Source organism: Chiloscyllium plagiosum, chromosome 12 (assembly GCF_004010195.1).
Source record: "Chiloscyllium plagiosum isolate BGI_BamShark_2017 chromosome 12, ASM401019v2, whole genome shotgun sequence".
Lineage (NCBI taxonomy): Eukaryota > Metazoa > Chordata > Chondrichthyes > Orectolobiformes > Hemiscylliidae > Chiloscyllium > Chiloscyllium plagiosum.
The window spans coordinates 8094694-8117181 of record NC_057721.1 but is presented as its reverse complement, the minus strand read 5'-3'; the positions used below and the strand labels follow the sequence as shown (position 1 = coordinate 8117181).

At 39.3% G+C, this 22488-nt stretch overlaps 1 protein-coding gene across 3 annotated transcripts in view; it reads right to left on the bottom strand.

Annotated features, from left to right (window-relative positions):
- cdadc1 (cytidine and dCMP deaminase domain containing 1) overlaps nt 1-22488 on the bottom strand; it is an 88780-nt gene that overhangs the window by 41070 nt on the left and 25222 nt on the right. For all 3 annotated transcript variants that reach the window (XM_043700417.1, XM_043700415.1, XM_043700416.1), the window contains 4 exons: nt 18518-18567; nt 11744-11916; nt 9832-10021; nt 459-513 (listed from right to left, as the gene is read on the bottom strand). In XM_043700417.1, coding sequence (XP_043556352.1) covers nt 459-513; nt 9832-10021; nt 11744-11916; nt 18518-18567 — 468 coding nt within the window. The remainder of the gene's footprint in view (nt 1-458; nt 514-9831; nt 10022-11743; nt 11917-18517; nt 18568-22488) is intronic.

The following is a 22488-nucleotide window of genomic DNA, read 5'->3' as shown; positions in this document are numbered from 1 at the left end:
CCAAAAAGTGCAGAGATCTTTTTTCTGAGGCTGTGCTTAGTGCCCTGAAATAAATGGATTAAAAATGGTGTTGAAAAGAACTTAAGTTTGCCATAGTCTAACCAGACCACAGGGCTGCTCTCTCATTAATAAGAGATGACTGGTGGTGGTTTAACCTGATGGTCACCGCACCTCAGGCAAGGAGAGAGGTTAAGAGCTTCATGGTAACCTCACCTGTGGGAACTGAACCCATGTTGTTGGAATCACTCTGCATTATAAACTAGCTGTTCAGCCAACTGAGCTACCAACCGCTAAACAAGATTATTAGAAGCAATGTAAATGTAACTTGAAAACAGTACAGATAATACACAACTTTTATTATTTTTGTTCTTTATGGCTTTGTAAAGTGCAACATTAGACCCATACTTTCAATTTATTAATATATGAAGACTGATTTGCAGAAGAGAACAGATACTCACTGTGAGTAGTGTGGACACTTGATGTGATAATACTGTTGGTTGGAGCTTCCTGCCACTGTAAAGAAAAATCAAAGTGGAGGCTTCATGTAAATAGAGTAATTATTTTAAATAATTACCTAAAAGATGGTTATTGTTTGTATGTCTCACCTAAAATGACTGGAGAATGCATTGTGCTAAAATTGCTCACTGGTTTTCAGCTATTAAAACTCACCCATTTAAAAATATTAGTAACACATCATTTAAGTCGTTACATTTGTTTTAACCCTTTCATCCGACTCTCAGGGTATCCATGATGCTGCCCCATATTAGGTAAAGCCTAATTAAACTGGTGTGAATTGGAGTTAGGGGTGTAACATTCTAGAAATGGCAGCAAAATTAATGTAATATCGATCTGCTTAAATACAGTTCACAGTCCAGGGATGAATCTCAATCATGTCTGTACAGGTTCCACAGTAATGCTGTGCACTGTAAAATATACATATACATATTCAATGTTTGAGCCTTCAGTCTAATGGTGAAAATTCAGAATTATGGCTATATTTACACTCCCAATATCATGAAATATTAGTTGTAACAGCAGTATGGTGCATTAGGGACTTCTACAATGGTAGTAAGGGTCTACTCTCACTCACACATAGGTGGTTCCTCATCTCAGCTGAATAAGATAGTAGCCAGACACGAAAACGGAGTTAGACTCACAGGAATAGGTACCCAACTTGATTTTGAACATTTTCAGACAGAAAGGTTTCAGACACAGATTGACAGGAGTTCCTTACAGGGTTTTATTTCAGAAGCAAGACAGACCAAACACTACCGAACCCATCTGCCTTGCCAATGGAATAAAAACGGAACTGAATAGAACATATCCTTATTTGTATTGCATGAATATTTCATATTGAGTTGATCTTCTTCTTTTGTTAGGTGTCTATATAGGGAAATAAGATGTTAACAATCTGGCAATGTGATTCTCTGATATAAATGTAGTTTGGGTAATAACATTGGGCCTACATAAGGAAGAGTAGATGATTTTACATGCAAATAGAATTGAGCAAACAAACTCCTTTCCTTGCATTATAAGTTATAGTGCATATAGTATAATTTAATCAAGATTATTTGTTTTGCATTCTGATAGATTAACTACCATCAAGTTGTAAGCTACAGTAAGAGTACAAGGAGTTTTTCATTATGCATTCCCTTAAACAAAATTTCATTTATACAGGCACATACTACTATTTAACTAACCATGTAATAATATTTATGTTTCCTCACATATAAATAATAATTGGGGTTTACAGCTAACGCTGAGGAAGAATGCAATATAATACAAGATTTTAGAAATTTTTCAACTCATTAGTTAAGTAGCAATTAAATGTTAACATAGGGAAATGGGAGGTGATGCACTTTGAGAGGAAAAATATATCACCTACACCTTAGACAATAAGACAATTCTATGAAAGTGACAGAAAGAAGAGGTTTGAGGAACAAATCAAGAAAATCAGATTAACGGGTCAGCAAAACAATTTTAAATGCTAGTACGAGTGCATGGGCTTATTTCAAGGCATATACAATTCAAAATATTTTATTAAAATGTATACATTTGCACTTCACATACTGTGTACAGTTCTGGTCTCCAAACTGTTGAAAGAACTTAGAAACATTGAAGAAAATGTGTTAGGTGAAGGGGTAAATGTAGGGCAATCGGTCTGGGTGGGTTGCGCTTCGGCAGGTTGGTGTGGACTTGTGGGGCCGAAGGGCCTGTTCCACACGAAGTAATCTAATCTAAAAACAAAGTCTACAAATATGAGAGAATAGAGATTACTGCTCTGAGGAAACACTGCTTAAATTGCAACTTTTCTTTTTGCACGCAATGAGAATAACGAATACATTACCACAAGTAGTGATTGAGTTTGGATGGTTTCAAAAGGAAACTAGACAAATGCATAAAGTAAATATGAATAGAATGACAATAGAGATTGACAACAGACTGTAATTTCGATTTCATTCAAGGGGCGACTTGCTATAAAGGGATTGCAATGAAGGTTCAGTAAACTAATTCCTGGGATAGAGGGACAGTTCTAGGAGCAAAGATAAAGTAGACAAGAGATATAGTCTGCGGAGTTGAGAAGAATCGGAGGAGATCTCATTCAAATATACAAAATTCTTATAGGGATTAACAAGGTAGATATCCTGGCTGGAGTTGACCGCGGTTCAGATCAGAGAAGGCTATTTAGGACTGAATGTGGAGGGATGACTTAGCTCAGAGAATGGTGAATTTTCAAAATTGTCTGCCGCATACACCTGTGCATCCTCAATTGTTGAGTAAATTAAAGATTGAAATTGACAGGTTTCTACATGTTAAAAACATCAAGGGAGATAGGAATAGTGCAGAAAAATAGTGTTGAATTAGATCAGCCACGATCTCATTCACTGGCACAGCAGACTCAAAGGGCTGAATGACCTAGACTTGCTCCTATTAGTTATGTCTTCATGTTGAGCATAAATACCAGTCAAGAAGAATTGGGATGAATGGCCTGCTTCTCTTCTGTATATTATATAATAATGGAGCTCATTATATTCAACTCACTTTCCACACTATCGAAAGTTATTTATATTCATACTACACCTTTCTCAACCTCACAATGTTCCAAAGCACTTTATATTTTAATGAGTACCTCATTTGTTGTAGTCACCTTAGGAAAAATGGCAGCCAATTGTCAAACATCAAGATCTCATTTAGCAATGAGCTCAATGAATGGACAATGTGCGTTTGGTAATGATGATAGATAAATGCTGGACCAGATTAGAATCACCCAATGGACATTAACAGACCCATAATTTCCAAGTATAAATATGGTATGCTCTAAGTACAAAAGCAAGTGTACAACCACAACAGATTAGTAGAAAAAGACATGAAAAGAGGAAATAGGAAGCAAAATGTTGTGATAAAAACAGTGACAGTATCAACCTGGTGCTCTAAAGAGGAATAAAATGGTTTCATGGCTTAGAAGGTCACAGTCCTACCCTTTCACATCAACACCTTTGGTCCAATGTAAACCTTGTCAACATAACAGGTCAGTGACATTACCATGACTAGATGGTGATAGACCACTGTATATGGCGGCTGTCTTGTTCAGTGGTGTGTGTCACTACCTCTGGACTGGGAGGCTGGGTTCAAGTTTCACCTGCTCCAGAGGTAATAACTTCTCTGAACAGGTTGAGTAGAAAAAAAGTATAAAATATATTATGTAACTATTTCAAATTTATTTTAAATATACTTGTTAATTTTGCTTTGATTAAAGTGACAATGCACATCTGTGAAAGTGAGAGAAAACAAACAAACAGTGGCTTCTTTGTGTTTTATTAGATTTAGATTTTATTTTCACATGTCCTCAAGTACAGAAGTGCAGTGAAAAGTGTATATTATTTTTTATTTGAAGCATTAAATGCCAAATATGTAAAAATATGTTCACCATTTCAAAATACAAGGTACTGGAGCAGGTACAAAGACTGCTTGTCAACTCATCAGGTTATCATTCCATGTCGATATTGAAATAGTGAGGTGTAAATTGCAAAGGCAAAGATAAAAATGGATCAGCGCTGCGTGGTATGGTCAACAAAGACAGGATGTCAACTTTAAATGGAGTCAAAATAAATGGACAGTGCTGTCCGTATAACAGGTAATTTAAAATTATCAAAGCTTTTTTGGCATTTTATCATCACACTTGCAAGACAACACCCAAATGTTCAATAGATATTGAACTTCTTTGATCAATCATTGTAAACAGAATGGAACTCTGAGCTTTCATTCTCCCTGATGTCTAGCTGCAATATCTTTCTGCAGCAGTACTCTCATGATCACTATATGGAATTGGCTGTGTAATATGATTAAAGTGCATGAAAGCAACATATCATTGTTTCCTAGTTTGGAGACAGTCTACAAGGGATCTATATATGGATCATTCACTGAAAGCAAACAATTCCAATAGTACCCATATCCTCAGTGTGAGGGATGCAGGTTTGGAAGCTTCTGGGGCAAGCTATGCCAGACACCATTTTGGGGAGGGGACATAATGAACACATGCAGGCAACGTAGAGTTATCATGATATCATGAGTTTGACTGGCGATACTAACTTTGACCACGGTGTTCCAGTTAATGTGCCCTTGCAAATGTGTTTAGCAACAAGAAGGATACCTCCCTTCAGACTAATGCTATTTAAAGGGATCATCAACAATTTTCAAGCTTGTTATCAATTGATACCTGGAGCAGGAAAATTCAGTAAAAAGATGCTCCTCCAAACACATACTATTTCTCTCCTGCATTTGGTACTGATTAATTTTGTAAACCTATCAGTAGCAAATGTGGGAGACAGAGTAGCCTCTGATTGGAAGGGCAGAGTGCTGTGCCAATAGATTTGTTGAGACTAAGAGCAGCGACAGCAGCAGCAACAGAGACTGCTTGGGGTGTGGGGTTGAGATAGTACAAAGAGTGGGACATCCAATGGACCAATCATAGAGACCTACAGCACGGAGACAGGCCCTCTGGCCCAAACTGGTCCATGCTGACCAAAATGTTCAACCACGCCACCCCATTTCTCTGCACTTGGCCTTGATCTTTCTAACCCTTTCCTAGTCATGTATTTCTCCAAATTTTGTTAATGTACCCACCTCACCCATTTCCTCTGGCAGCTCATCCCATTTGCATACCACCCTCTGTATAAAGAAAAAATTGCCCTCAAGTCCACTTTTATTCTTTCCACTCTAACTTTATTCTGATGTCCTCTCATCCTCAATTCCACAACCCTGGGAAAAAGACTGAGTGCATTCCATCCATGTCTCTCATGATCTTGTACATCTCTATAAAGGTCCCCCTCAGTCTCCTAGCCTCTAAAGAAGAAAGTCTAGCTTGTCCAACCTCTCCCTATAAAGCAGATCATTAAGTCCAGGCAACATTCTTGTAACTTTCTTCTGCACTCCTTCCAGTTTAATAACATCCTTCCTATAACAAGGTGATCAAAACAAGGTGAACACATTACTCCAAGTGGAGTCTCAGCAACTTCCCAACTTCTATACTCAATGCCCTGATTGATGAAGGCCAGTGTGCCAAAAGTCGTCTTCACTGATCTGTCCACCTGTGACTCCACTTTCAGAGTACTGTGAACCTGAACTCCAAGATTTCTCTGTTCCAACACACTCCTTAAAGGCCTGATCATTCCCCATGAAACTCCTACCTTGATTTGACTTTCCAAAATGCAAGACTTCACACTTACCTATATTAAACTCCATTTGCCATTTCTCAGCCCACTTCCCCAGCTGACCAAGGTCCTGCTGCAATTTCTGATAACCTCCCTAACTGTCCACTGCTTATTTTAGTGTCATCAGCAAACTTACTAACCATGCCTTGTACAATCTCATCCAAATCATTGATATAGATAACAAACAACAATGAGCCCAGCACCGATCCCTGAGCCACTCCACTAGTCACAGGCCTCCAGTCCGACAAGCATCCTTCCACTATTACCCTCTGCTTCCTCCCATCAAACCAATGTTGTATCCAATTTGACTGCTCACCCTGGATTCTATGCAATCTAACCTTCCAGAGCAGCCTACCATGTGGAAGTTTATCAAAGGCCTTAGTGAAATCCATACAGACTACATCTACCCTCATCAACCTTCTTGATTTCTTCATCAAAGAACTCTAACAACATTATGAGGCATGATCTCCCACTCCCATGCTGACTACTGCTAATCAAACCCTGTCTTTCCAAATGCATGTATATCTTATCCCTCAGAATCTTCTCAAATACCTTACCCACCACAGTTATTAAGCTTACTGGTCTACAGTTCCCAGGCTTTTCTTTGCAGCCCTTCTTGAATAATGGCACAACATTCACTCCCCTCCAGTCTTCTGGAACCTCACCCGTGGCTAACAATGATGCAAAAATATCAACTAGAACCACCACAATTTCTTCTCTAGCCTCTTGCAATGTTCTTGGATATATCTGGTCAGGGCCAGGAGATTTATTCACCTTCATACATTCTAACACATCCAAAACCACCTCCACTGTGATATGGACTGTCCCCAAGATATGACCACTAACTTCTCCAAGTTCCCAAGCTTTAGGTCTTTCCCCACGATAAACACAGAGGAGAAATATTCATTGAGGACTTCTCCCATCTCCTGCAGTTCAACACATACATCTCCACTTTGGTCTTTGAGGGGTCTGATTTTCTCTCTAGTTACTCTTTTTCCTTTAACATACTTAAAGAACCTCTTTGGATTCACCCTAATCTTCTCAGCCAAGGCTATCTCGTACCCCCTTTTCTCCGTCCTGATTTCCTTCTTCAGTAAATTCCTGAATTCCTATATACCTCGAGGGATTCCCTTGATCCTAGCTGCCTGTACCCAAGCCATGCCTCCTCCTTTTTTCTCATCAAAGCCTCAATATCTCATCATCCAGTGTTCCCTCTTCTTGCTAACCTTGCCCTTGCCCTCACCTTCACAGGAACATATAGGCCTTGAACTCTACTTACCTCACTTTTAAAGGCATCCCACTTACCAGTAGTCCCTTTGCCGACAAACAATCTACACCAATCAACCACTGCAAACTCCTGTCCAATTCCATCGAAATTTGCCTTGCCCAAATTTGTCCCTCTCCATAATGATTTTAAAATTTGTAGAACTTTGGTCATTGGTCCCAAAGTGCTTCCCACTGTCACTACAGTCACCTGTCCTGCCCCATTTCCCAAGGATAGACCGAGTTTTGCCCTTCCCGAGTAGTATTTAGAAATAGTCTCCAAGTTGCTAACAGACACAAGGTTCAAGGTTCCAAATCTCTGAATGGGTTAAGCCAAAGACAAAGGCTCTATCCCAAACCCACAGAGCGGCGAGGGGCGGGTGGGTGAGAGAGAGAGAGAGGGATAGAGATCAAGTGGGACATAAATCCATAACCCTCACTCATTGAGGCTCGTTTTGAACCAGTTAAATCAATCCGAAGAGGAGGTTGGCTAGTAGGTTCAATCTCTCCTTCTGAGCAAGCAGAATCAAGGATGTCTCAGAGAGGGTGCAGAATGTTCTCAAGGGGGAGAGGGGTCAGCAGGAGGTCATTGTACACATTGGAACCAATGACATAGGAAAGGAAAAGGTGGAGATTCTCGGGAGAGATTACAGAGAATTAGGCAGGAATATAAAAAGGAGATCCTCAAAAGGAGTAATATCTGGATTACTCCCGGTGCTACGAGCTGGTGAGGGCAGGAATAGACCAGATGAATGCACGGCTGAGCAACTGGTGTACGGGAGAAGGACTCACATATTTGGATCATTGGAAGCTGTTTTGGGGTAGAAGTATCCTGTACAAAAAGGATGAATTGCACCAAAATTGGAAGGGGACTAATATACTGGCAGGGAGATTTGCTAGAGCTGCTCAGGAGGATTTAAACTAGTAAGGTGGAGGGATGGGACTCAAGGAGATAATGAGGAAAGATTTCAATCTGAGACTGGTACAGTTGAGAACAAAGGCAAGTCAAACAGTTAGGGACAAGGCAGAGAACAAGGTAGGACTGATAAATTAAACCCAATTTATTTCGATGCGAGGGGCCTAACCAGGAAGACAGGTGAACTCAGGGCACGGTTAGGAACATCGTACTGGGTTTTCATAGCAATTACAAAAATATGGCTTAGGGATGGACAGGACTGGCAGCTTAATGTTCCAGGAGACAAATGCTACAGTAAGGACTGAAAGGGAGGCAAGAGAGGATGGGTAATGGCATTTTTGATAAGGGATAGCATTACAGCTGTACTGAGGGAGGATATTCTCGAAATACATCCAGAGATGTTATTTGGGTGGAACTGAGAGATAAGAAAGGGATGATCACCTTATTGGGATTGTATTATAGACCTCTTAATAGTCAGAGGGAAATTAAGAAACAAATTTGCAAGGAGATCTCTTCCTATTCATATACCCATCCAAATGCCTTTTAAATGTTGCAATTGTACCAGCCTCCATCACTTCCTCTGGCAGCTCATTCCATACACGTACCACCCTCTGTGTGAAAACATTGCCCCTTAGGTCTCTTTTATATCTTTCTCCTCTCACCCTAAACCTATGCCCTCTAGTTATGGACTCCCCGACCCCAAGGAAAAAGACTTTGTCTATTTATCCTACCCATGCCCCTCATGACTTTATAAACCTCTGTAAGGTCACCCCTCAGCTTCTGACGCTCCAGGGAAAACAGCCCCAGCCTGTTCAGCCTCTCCCTATAGCTCAAATCCTCCAACCCTGGCAACATTCTTGTAAATCGTTTCTGAACTATTTCGAGTTTCACAACATCTTTCCGATAGGAAGGAGAGCAGAACTGCACGCAATATTCTAACAGTGGCCTAACCAATGTCCTGTACAGCTGCAAAGCTAGTGTGCTTCCAATTAAACTTGTTGGACTATAACCTGGTGTTGTGTGATTTTTAACTTTGTACACCCCAGTCCAACACCGGCATCTCCGAATCGTAATGTGAGGTAACCTTCTTTGACTGTCCACTCCACCTCCAATTTTGGTGTCATCTGCAACTTACTAACTATACCTCTTACGCTCACATCCAAATCATTTATATAATTGATGAAAAGTAGTGGACCCAGCACCAGGCCTTGTGGCACTCCACTGGTCACAGGCTTCCAGTCTGGGTTTAATTGGAAGCACACTAGCTTTCGGAGCGACGCTCCTTCATCAGGTAATTGTGGAGGGCTCGATCGTAACACAGAATTTATAGCTATAGAATTGATGAAAAGTAGTGGCCTTGTGGCACTCCACTGGTCACAGGCTTCCAGTCTGAAAAACCCTCCAACACCACACACTGTCTCCTACCTTTGAGCCAGTTCTGTCTCCAAGTGGCGAGTTCTCCCTGTATTCCAGGAGAGCTAACCTTGCTCACCAGTCTCCAATGGGGAACCTTGTCGAACGCCTTACTGAAATCCATTTAGATCACATCTACCTCTCTGCCCTCATCAATCCTCTTTGTTACTTCTTCAAAAAACTCAAATCAAGTTTGTGAGACATGATTTCCCACGCAAAAAGCCATGTTGACTAGCCCTAATCAGTCTTTGCCTTTCCAAATACATGTACATCCTGTTCCTCAGGATTCCATCCAACAACTTGCCCAACACCGACATCAAGCTCATTGGTCTATAGTTCCCTGGCTTGTCCTTACCACCTTTCTTAAACAGTGGCACCACGTTAGCCAACCTCCAGTCTTCCGGCACCTCACCTTTGACTATCGATGATACAAATTTGGGGTACATTTTATAAAAAACATGTAATTGTGGGATGAAGATCTATGATTCTGCATTCTTCTTGCTTTATTATTTATAATGAGCTACTTACGGTAAATTTTCTCACTCCTTGCAAACCAGAGAATTTCTGATAGGATATATCTGCCTTCACTTTGCCAGCATCAAGGTCACCCGTGTATATCTGCTTGATACCAGCATTGTTTATTAAAGGTACACATTCATCACATGGACATTTGGTAACAAAAATCATTGTTTTTTCCTCATCTTTAATATCTTGACATCTGCAAAAGAAACACATTGAACATCTGATAAATAGTAAAAAGCACAATAGACTGCAGATTAGATGTCCTGATTTTTCATTCAATGTTGTTTTCAGCATGCCTGCATTCCTATGGTGCATTCCATTTATACACACCATGACAACACATCTTTCAAACTTAGCATCTGGATCAGAGGAGCCAATCACAGAGATTCAAACTGCATTTCCTTGATAATGTCATTTGGCACCTTTAATTGGAAAGTGCTTTATACATTTTGAAATATTTTAGTCTTGGTTGATTCTTATTTGAATCGACTGAAAATAGGTAAACCTAATAGCTTAATGCAAATGGATAAGTAACAATGGATGCTTTACATCAGAAAGTCATGGAGTCAGACAATGTGAAAACAGATCCTTCAGTCCAACAAATTATGCTGAACATAATCCCAAGCTAAACTAGCTCCACCTGCCTGGTCCTGGCCGATATTCCCTCCAAACCTTTCCTATTCATGAATTTCATGAAATGTCTTTTAAATGTTCTAATTGTACCCATGTCCACCACTTCCTCAGGAAGTCCATTCCTCATGAGAACCACCCTCTATGTAAAGAATTTGTCCCTCATGTCTTTTTCAAATCTCTCTCCTCTCACCTTAAAAATATGCCCCCTAGTCTTGAAAGCCCCCATCTTAGGGAATATCATTAACCCAATCTATACCCCTCATTATTTTATAAACTTCTAGAGGATTGCCTCTTAACCTTCTAAGCTCCAGTGAAAAAAGTCCCAGCCTAACCAACCTTTCTTTTTAACTCCAATCTTTCATACTCGGCAACATTCTGGTAAATCTCTTCTGAGCCCTCTCCAGCTTAAGATATCCTTCCTATAACTGGCGACCAGTATGACACATTTATTTGTTCCTACATCACAAATCTCACAAGCCACTAAAGAATCATAAAAACAGCACAAAGACAAAATTCTGAAACTGAGCAAGTTAGGCTCAGGCATTGCCCAAAATATGGACTTATTGCTTTTCTCTATGGATGCAGCGTTTTGCTCAGGGTTTCTGAAATTTTCTCATTTTGTTTCAGGTTTCTAGTGACTACAGTAGATACGTTTTATAGGAACATAGTTCCTTGTAAAGATTTGGAGGTTTTTACCCTGAATTATTGTTTGAATGTTACTTTTTTTTAGTATTTGTTCATGGGACGCAAGCATCATTGGCAAGGTCAACATTTATTGCTCATCCCTCGAGAAAATGGTCAGGAGTGTCATTCCTGATACATTTCAGTCAGTGTGGTTTAGGTGCCGGATTTTGGATAAGACATTTAACAGTGATCCAGTCTTAGGTGGTTTAAGACTGTTACCGATATTTTGAAGAGGAGCAGGGAAGCTCTCCTGGAGCCCTGGCCAAAATTTCTTTTTTAGCCAACATCACTAATAATAGATCTTCAAGATGGTCACTGTTGCTTATGGTATCTTGCTACGGTAAAATTACTTGCTCCATTTTTCTAAGTTACAACAGTGACTGCACATTCACTGGCTGATACTGCTTTGGGCTGAAAATGTGTTGCTGGAAAAGCGCAGCAGGTCAGGCAGCATCCAGGGAACAGGAGAATCGACGTTTCGGGCATAAGCCCTTCTTCAGGAATGCTGCTTTGGGTCATTGAAGGTTTAATGCGAGCATTTCGTCCTTTATATTTAAAACCAATCATGTAAATTGTTCCAAAAAGTCTTTTGGGTACCTACCGGAAAGTTAAGGCATTCTGTTCAGCATGTACAATGTACCGAAACTTCCGGGCCTCTCTGTCTTTCTGCTGTTTCTCATCCAGCTGAGGGTAATCTGCATATTCAGATCCCATTGGATAGGCATTATAACCACATCCTATCAGATACCTAGCTCCTGTTCCGTCACAATTATTCTACAAATAAACAGAAATTGATTATTTTGACATAATGTTTTAAATGATAACTTGATCAGAATTTTGTTGAGGCTGTCTCTGATCTCATTATTCAGGCAGAAGTCTGGAGTATCAATCGGTTGGCAAAGAGTGGAACAGTTCATCATACTCCTTTGGGGTTTCTTCCCCAGACAGTTCCAGCTAGTTAGGGCAATCTCTTGCAAGATGGATGTTCTGAACATTCACACACACAAAATAATTTTCAGATAAGATGTCAAACAGGATTTTAAACATGACATAATCTCTAAGAACTATTAACTAAAGAATAGCTTCATGTGATTTGATTGTTATCACATGTACTGAGATACAGTGAAAAGTATTGTTTTGCGTGCTGTCCAGGCAAATCATACCATACATAAGTACATCAGAGTAATAGAACAGAATGCAGAATAGTATTACAGCTGCAGGTGCAGAGAAAGATCAACGTATAAGATGTTCATTCAAAAGTCTGTTAACAGCACGGAAGAAACTGTTCTTGAATCTGTTGGTACCTGTTTTCAAACTTATGTATCTTTTGCCTGGTGGAAGAGGATGCAAGATAGTATAACTGGGGTGGGAGAGTTCTTTGATTATGTTGGCTACTTTTCCGAGACAGTGAGAAGTATAAACAGGGTTAAATGATTGAAGGCTGGTTTGTGTAGTGGACAGGGCTGCATTGACAACTATAATTTCTTGCAGTCTTGGGCAGAGCAGTTGTTACACCAAGTTGTAATATATCTGGATAGGATGCTTTCAATGGTGCATCAATAAAAATTGGTAAGAGTCCTTGTGGACATTTTGAAATTCGTTAACCGTCTGAGGAAATTAAGGTGTTGGTGTGCTTCCTTAACCAAAACATCAGTGTGGGTGGACCAGGACACATTGTTGATAATCCATTCTTCTAGGAACTTGAAGGTCTCGACAATTTTCAAATTCAGTACATTGATGACAGGGGTGTGTCTTCCACTCCACTTCCTGAAGTCATGACCACCTCCTTCATTTTGCTGACATTGAGAGACTGTTGTCTTTACACCATACCACTAAACTGTATCTCTTTCCTGTATTCTGTCTAGTGTAATCAGCAAACTTGTAAATGGAGTTAGAGCAGAATACTCTAACTGAGTATGCAATCTTATGGAGCTTTGATGTTGAGGATTATTATGGAGGATTATCATCGAGGAGGTGTTATTGCCTATCCCTACTGATTGCGGTCTATGAGTCAGGAAATCGAGGATCCAGTTGGACAGGACGGAGCGGAATCCGAGGTCTCAGAGTTTGGAGATGAGTTTAGTTTGAATTATGGTGTTGGAAGTGGAACTAAAGTCAATAAGTAGGAGTCTGACATGTTATCCAGATGTTCCAGATTTGAGTGTAGGGTCAGGGAGATGGTGGCTGCCGCGGATCTGTTGTAACAGTAGGCAAATTGCAGTGGATGAAGGCAATCTGGAAGGCTGGAGTTGATGTATGCCATAAGTAGTGTTTAGAACAGAGTGGTGCTGGAAAAGCACAGCAGGTCAGGCAGCATCCGAGGAGCAGGAAAATTGACGTTTCGGGCAAAAGCCCTTCATCAGGAAATCCGTATGCCATAAGTAACCTCTCGAAGCACTTCATAATGACGGATGTCAATGACTACTGCCCAATGGCTCTAAGACATGCTGCCTGAGTGGTCTCTTTGAAGCAGGTGGGAACTTCCGAATGGACTAAAGAGAGGTTAAAGATGTCTGCAAATACCCCTGCCAGCTGGTCCGCTCAGGATCTGAGTGCACAGCAGGGGACTCCATATGTGCCAGTCGAATTCCATAGGTTCACTCTCAGGAAGGCTGATCTGATATCTACAGTGCTGACTTTGGCTACAGGTACACCACAGGCCAATGGGCATGTGATGTCATTTCACTGACATTCTGTTCAAGGTGAGCACAGAATGCATTGAGCTCATCGGGAGGGATGCATTGTTGCTAGCAATTCTACTTGACTTTGCTTTGTAGCCCGTTATATCATGTAAGCTTTGATGCAATCAACATACAATTGTGTGCTTAGTCTGGGACTCTAGTATTTTCTCTTGGCATCCCTGATGGCTTTGCGAAAGTCATACCTAGTTTTCCTGTATGGGTCAAGGTCGCCCAACTTGAATGCCTCACATTTTGACTTCAATTTACATTGGATCTCCTGGTTTATCCATGTTTTCCAGTTGGGAAACATTTGGATTAATTTCTTTGGGCTGCAGTCCTCTACACACTAACTGATTAAGTTTGTGACGATAGTGGCATACTCATTTAGATTGACCGCTGATTTCTTGAATACGGACCAGTCCACTGACACCAAGCAGTCATGAAGGAACTCACCTGTTACTCCAGACCAGCACTGTACTGGATCCACATGCATCAGCTTCTGTTTGTAAGCGAGGAGAAGGAGCACAGCATCATGGTCTGATTTTCCAAAATGCAGACAGGAATGGAGCAGTAGGCAATTAGAGAGTTCATTGTGAACAGAGATCAGAGAGATGGTTGATCTGTCTAAATATTATCTAATGCATGACTCAACAATAAACCCAACAAATCAAAGAGAATTAAGCAGACAGATATTAAAGAGGAATATTCTTTCTGCTGAGTTCAAGCTGGTGAGGAAGAAGAATGAATTAACAGTGAAGCAAATCTCTGGGAAGTTAAGAGTGAAATTATCTACTTTTTGTCTAAAATATATTTATGAAAAATGTCAGTAAAGACACACAAATATATTAGCTTGTTTTGGGTTCAGGATAAGATTGATCTTTGCATAGAAAACCCAGAGACTAAACATTTTTAGGCAATTTTGTAGGAGACCTGACTGGCATAATAAGTATACATAGTTTCTCTCCTTGAAAGCAATATAGGGAAAGCCTCAGTGGAATTACCTTAGTGGAAACATTTGATTGGTGAGAACTTCAAACCAGAAATGCTTGCTTAAGAATCTGCAAGATATGAAAAACTAAGAAAATTTACGGTTTTTTAAAGTAACAATGTAAGAAAACCTCAAAATTTATAGGAAAGAACTGGAAAGAATCAGTTAAGTCAAATTTAAGGATTTGATATTGAAAGGTAATATTTCTGGATTTGAGTCTCTGAAATGGATAATATTGGGAAACAGGATGAATCTTTGTTTTGCTGTACTTTTAGATCTTACAAGTGTGTTCTATATTTAAACAACTTGGTTTGCTTTTTTTTCCTTTTGGGTAAAAGGCTGGATATCAAATAACGACAAGACAGAGTACAGTAAAGAATACTGGTAATATGGTGCAAAGATAACAATCTCTCCCTCAATATTAACAAAACTAAAGAGTTGATCATCGACTTCAGGAAGAAAGGGAAAGAACATATCCTTATCTACATCTATGGAACGGTGGTGGAGAGGGTCGAGAGTGTCAAGTTCTTAGGAGTGATGATAACCAACAATCTGGCCTGGACCACCACATAGATACAACGATCAAGAAAGCACAATAGCACCTCTTCATCCTCAGAAGGCTAAGGAAATTCGGCATGTCCATAAGGACCCTCACCAACTTGTACAGATGCATCTTAAAACATTTTATCTGCAGTATCATGGTTTGGTAATGGCAACTGCTCTGTCCAGTACCATAAGAAACGGCAGAAATTTGTGAATACAGCCCATACCATCATACAAGCCAACCTCCCATCCACTGCCTCCATCTGCACTTCCCGTTGGCACAGAAAGGCAGCCCACTTCATTAAAGACCCCTTCCACCCTGGTTATAATCTCTTCCCATTTCTTCTGTTAGGCAGAAAATACAAAAGCTTAAACACACATACCAACAGGTTCAAAAACAGCGTCGTCCCTGCTGTTATTAGACTGCTGAATAGACCGCTCAAATTTCAAATCTAATGTTGACCTTGCTTTTGTAACCCCGTGCAGCCATAATTTTGTATGCCTTGCTCTGCTCCAACACCCAATGATCTGTATGTCCTTCCTTATATGTTGATTTGCCTGTACTGCATGCAAAACATAACTTTTCACTGTACTTAGGTTGACAAGGCACCAATAAATCATTAAATCAAATGTAGTCAACTATCTTTTTCAGCAAATGACCTCCGCATTAACTATTTTAAAAAATCTATCAAGCCAGATATCATTCTGGAATCTGATTTGTTGAGTAGTTGCATCAGCTAGATCATAATTTGTATAAAATGTATGTGTATATGTTGATGCTTTTTTATAAATATATTATAAATGTTTGTTGCCATGGACTTCAGGGCTACAGATGCATGATTTCTTTGGGTGTCTTGGCTAGTCTCAAAATGGATCAGTTCCCCTGCAACAAAAACGTTAGTGGAAATTTTTAAAATATCACTTGGGCAGCAATTTGCTTAATTATTATATTACATTTTAAAACATTCTTATCATTTACAAAATACACATAAATAAATATTAAGTAGTGCTGGAAAAAGATAGATTTTGCTAAAGCTTTTTGTCTTGCATTCATCAGGATAACTTGCAAGAAATACCAAGGTAGAGGGAAAACAACATTTATACTATCTTTGAGAAGAGTGCTGAATGGTTGTCAAATAGACTTTGATTGGTTGAGGCACTGCTATGGAAAATACAGCTGTTAGTGATTATTGATTGTTAACTGTCAAGCTTTGTTACACTTCAAACTAGACAGGTTATTCTGACTATGTTTGGCAATGCCTTAACCAGGGTTCTTCTGTCTGCAAAGATCAGGATCCTGTATTTTAGTATACGCAGCTTCCAGTACACGCAAGTCCATCTGTGACCCTGATGATTGCAAAATTTGAAAAGCGCCTGGAGGAGTATTAAAAGGCTAGGGAATAGTATACTGTGAACCAAGTGCAGGTAAATGGGTTGGTGTAGTTTGGTGTTTGTTTGGTATAGCCAAGGTGAGTCGAAGAGCTATATAGCAAGAAACAGGGCCTATGCCTGACAATTCTAAATTAGTTGTCAGCATTGTTTTTCACACATGTCAGATTCTGTTCTCAGGGCATTGCCTGGATCAGTTAGGATCAACCTGCCTGGTTTAAAGTTTGAACAAAGCTTGACTGCTAACTATCAGACATCATCACTGGATGCCTTCTCCATGGCAATGCCTTTACAAATCAGAGTTCACTTGTCTACTAATGAGCATTTTCCTCTCATACAATATAAGTGTCCTTTCCCCTTTACATGTCTTGCAAATTGTTCTCACGGGCGCAAGGGAAAAAGCTTCAACTTATAAGTATTGCTGATAAAAAGGCAGTTCTTACAACCAAACAACTATTTAGATAAATATTAGCTAGCTGAATTTAGCAATGCTTGCTATTAGTCCATAACACAAAGTGCACATTGTAAGTTTGCCACACATTATTCATTGCTGTAATGTAAAATATTACAGGAATCTATTGTGTCATTTGAAGAAGAACAAGGATGTTCTCCTTGGTAGCCTGGTCAATACTTAGCATATGACCAACATCACTAAAAGAGATGATCCAGTCATTGCCACATTATAGTTTGTGGGACCTTGCTGTGTGCAACATACAGCCCATTTCTTATTGGTGAATACACTTCAAATGTATCTGGCTAGCTGTAAAGTGCTTTGTTTCTTTCTTATGTCATACCACCCTTTATCAAAATAGTTACCTAACTTTTAATTGAAGTAGTTAATAGATATCAAATGCCTTTGATATATCCACCATTAACAGAACAAATATTTCATCCTGGAGGGTGGGGTGGATGGTTCATTTTTGAGCTGCTAATTTAAATTCCTCTATGCTGTTAATTGTTTTTATCTTAAGTCATAACTAATAAAATTAGCTATTAAATTGAGTCGATAAAGTATAGTGCTGGAAAAAGCACAATAGGTCAGGCAGCAACTGAGGTGCAAGACAGTCAACATTTCAAGCTTAACCTTTCTTCAGGACTGATGGGTTAAGACTGAAACTTCAACTCTCTTTCCCGTCAGATGCTGCCTGACCTGTTGTGCTTTTTCCAGCACCACACTTTATCGACTGACTTCTCCAGCATCTGCAGTCCTTACTATTTCCTAATAACTAATAAATTTAACAAAAGCACAAGTCCTTTTCTCTGTAAACTGTTTTTATTTAATGGAACGGTTGTGGGGCTAAGTTGGAAGATGGGGATAAGAGTGCTGTCAATTTGTTGAGTGAAGATGGAAAAAAAATAGATCAAATTTGCCATAGTTCCCTGACTAAAATAGCCAGTGTTAATGGCAGATAAACAGGAGGTTGGAAGAACACAGTAAGCCAGGCAGCATCAGGAAGTGGAGAAGTCGACATTTCGGGTGTAACTCTATGCAAAATGTTGACTTCTCCACCTCCTGATGCTGCCTGGCTTGGTGCGTTTCTCCAGCCTCCTGCTTGTTTACCTTGGATCCCAGCATCTGCAGTCCTTTTGTTTCTAACCAAGTGTTAAAGGCAGAATCAATCTATGTCATGAACTCTTGTTTAAACCTTGATTAGACATCAAGTGAAATGGTGATGTCAATGCAATCTCACAAACAAGTAAAGCATCAAACTGTTTCAGCAGAAAACTAGTAGCATTTCACCTTCACAAAAAAGTGCAAAAATGTACAACATACCGACTTTCCTTCTGCCCAGATCACTGCTCCAACACCAATCTTTTGATCCTCTGAAATATATTAATGTAAGTCGGTTTAATAGAACTTCAAGTATTTCCTGCCACTCACATGATTCATTCAAAGGAATTCTTGCCATAAAAGATATGTATTAATTTTAAGAATCAAACAGAAATGAAACAGGAAATCTATAATTTAAAATCATGATTGCATCAAGGTAGAAGAATGCACATTACATGTTAAAAAAATACTGTAAAGTGTTATCAAATCTTCCCAGATAAAGAACCTCCCCAAATTTGGATCAAAAGATCTTGCAAATTACCACAACTGGCCACAATCTTTTCAATGATTCCAGTAACTATCTAAATTATATCAATATGTAAGAATATGTAGAAATTAAATATTTACACTTTGTTTCTAAAATGAGAGAACATCCCAAGGTACTTCACAGAAAATTAAGTGACAAAACAAAAGAGGAAATAGTAGAAAAGGCATAAATCTTCATCAAAGAAGTCAGATTTATTGAGGGTCTTAAACACAGAAGCTAAGAGCAGGAGTAGGCCGTTCAGCCTATTAAGCCATTGAAAATGATCATGGCTGATCCTCCAGTTCATAGCCATATTCTCAATTTCTCTCCATACCCTTTGATGCCTTTAATATATCAATCTATTTATTGACTATACTCAGTGATACAGCCTCTGTAGCCTTTCCACAGGCTGACCATAGGCCATTAAATGAAGATGTTTTCTCATCTCAGTCCTAAATGGCTTACACTGTATCCTTCAGTTGTAACATATCATCAATATATATTCATGATTTAGATGAGGGAAGAAAATGTAATATCTCTAAATTTGCAGGCGACACAATGTTGGGTTGGGGAATGCGCTTGGGGAGGATGCAGAAATTTTGGCTTATACCATTTGCCTTCCTAACTGTTTGTTGTATCTGTCTGTTTACTTTTATTGACTGGTATTCAATAACACCCAATCCTTCGGCAGATCCACATTTCCCAATATGACACCATTTTTCACACTGGAGTGTATAACTTCACAAATATTCACATTATACTGCATCTGCCATGTGTTTGCCCACAAAATCAACTTGCCTAGATCACCGTGAAACCTTCTTGCATACATGAGGAGACTGACTACATATCAAGAGTTAAATAAAAATTCAAGAATCAAATTTTTAAAATCTTACCCATAGAATGAGGAATTTCATGTTTTATAACCCTGTAAAGGCTTGGCAATTTCTCTGTGAATTTAGCTTACAGCTCTGCTTCATTTCCAAGAGTTAGAAGTTTTATCCAAGCTTTGGATATACTTGTGGACAAATGCACTTTGGAAGCTTTAGGTTTTCCACTGTTCCTTGAATCTCCACTCCCCAGAATGCTGTGTAACAGCCAAGTCACCACAATCAGGCAGAAAATTTGCAAATCTGCGTGAGGGTGCAGGAGAAAATTGGCTAGGAAGGAAGGCCTATGACAGGAATATATAACAATAAAGAAAACATTTGGGTGGTTTATGCAAATTAAGTCACGCAATTGGACATATGTTTTCAGTGCTACCTGGGGCAAATACATTTTTTTGCTGCAGAGAGACTGAAGCTATTCATAGGTCAGATGGGATGTTTGTGGAGCACTGATGTGGAAGTTGCTGGACTACAAAATAGTCCTTCAAAGAAATATTGAAAGAATTAGAAGTTGTTTGTTTCTTCCTACTTTAAATTTTCACAAGACAATTGGCAGTCTTGGATTTTTTTTCAGCATGTGAGCTCTCCCAAGATAAACTTATTGATTAATCACAAATTCCCTCAGGGCATGAATGTATCATAACTTCATTTGGGACTGAAGACATGTGTAGGCCAAATAGTTTCTCTTCCTTTAAATATTAATGGTGACAGTCCAGCAACTTTTATATTTTTAAAAATTTCCTGTCAACCCACATATTATCAGATTAACTGAATGTAATTTTGTAATCTTTCACAGGTAAATTGTTGTGCAATTCAACTACATAGCATCTAAGATAATTTGTACCATGCAGCTATACTATTAACACAACATAGTTCCTCGTGCCAACCATATATGCAATAGAGGTTTCCCCATCATCACAGTGGAGCAAACTTGCTGAAGCAACACAAGACACGACTGATAGAAATTGCAACGAGCATTTAGTTGACCCTGAAAGATAGATTTCATAGATCAGACAGTTAATTGTATTGGTCTTTGCCTTTAAACAAAACCTCAGATATGTTACATCACTGTATAATTGTTAAAAAAAAAGTGCTTCTTTCTGGACTGTCTTTCCCTTGTTCCTTGTGTATTTGACCTTGGAAGTTTTCTATCTTATTTTAAGAAAAGTACTGTGGTGCACTCTAGCTACTGAGTTCTGCAGTCAATGGATGACAATTACAATCCCACATGCATTATTCCCTTTTAAAGAATTTAAGAACTTGAACTTTCAACTAGAGGATCCTTTTCAGTCTGGTCGGCATGCTGTGTGGGTTATTGCAGTGCACTCCAAAGGGAAGACAAAGAACATTACTCCTGCAATTTCCTGTTTGGTTACCAGGTTCTCTGAGAATTGCAATTCCACAGGATATTGATGAAACTGAACTTCTGTAAAAAGTCCAAAACCAGAATTTTTAAACTTTGTGCTTCATTTGCAGAATCAAAGCTTGAGGAACTGACCAGAACTGAGCAGAACTGGTCCAGGTATCAGAGAGGGACCAGTCTTGGTGGAAATGTACATTTGTTCCATACAATGAACAACTTTACAGAAACATAGTATTTTCAACAATCACATAATTTTATAAATGTGATACGAATGTGTTAACACTTATGAAGCAGATGTGAAAGAAATCAACATGTTGCTTAAAAGGAAATCAATATTTTTGACAACTCAGAGAAACAGGTTTCAGCAGAAAATTGGGTGGAAAAACAGCAGGTGAGAAGGAGGAAAGATTTAGGGAGGGTTGGATGGTCAGAGGAGATCAGAGGGAGGGAGCAAGCGGGTTAGGAAATAAGAAGAGTTTAGTCAGAAGAAGGGATAAAGGGTTGGGAGGGGTGCAAAAAGAGACAGAGGGGAAAGGGTAGGAGAAGAGTTTGTTAAATAAAAAATTCGGATCAAGGTGGGAGGGGAGGAGAATTGAAACATATAAAAGTTCATCTTTACGAAAGATATCATCAGCAGGCAGTGGTGCTGTGATGAGAAAGGCTATGGGTCAGATAGGAATGGATATCTTTAAAAGGTAATAATTGTATCCAGGGGGAGAAGAGTTCATAAACTTGCTTAATGTGGAACAAAAGGCCTGAACAGTTAGTTAGCCCCAAATTTGACACTGGAATGAACCTGGAGAGATATAACAAGAAGGCTGGTTTTCCACAGGTAGGAAAATTTGAGGAACAAGGAAAGAGGCAGTAATTGGCATCCTGGGAGAACAGAACTCCTCAACATAAAGGTGTACCGCTATGTTACCATTCATTTAAAAGAAAAGGAAAAGGCTTGTATTCATTTAGTGCCTTTCAAGACCATAGAATAGTTGGTGCTCCACAGCTAATAAAGTTTGCGGTTTTGAACCTCACTGCAGAAGACTAATACTTTAGTGCACTACTAAGATCATGCAGAACCAGTGGACTTGCCATTGTTCAGATGAGATGTTAAATAAAGGCCACCCTGTCAGATCAATGTAAGAGATCTGACAATACTCTTTCCCAGAAACACACGGAAATTTTCCTTGGAGCCTTGATCAATATTGTCATTTAGCCAACATCACTAAACAGCATATCTGATCATTATCACAGTGCTATTTATGAAACTATGCTGTGTGCTAGTTCTCTGGTGTGTTTCCAGCATTAAACACACTTTAGAAGGACACCATTAGCTTAATAAAGTGCTTTGGGATGTCCTGACATTGTCATACTGCTAAATGTAAGTTATTTATGAGTTAATGAATCTTAAAAATGATGCCTGTTC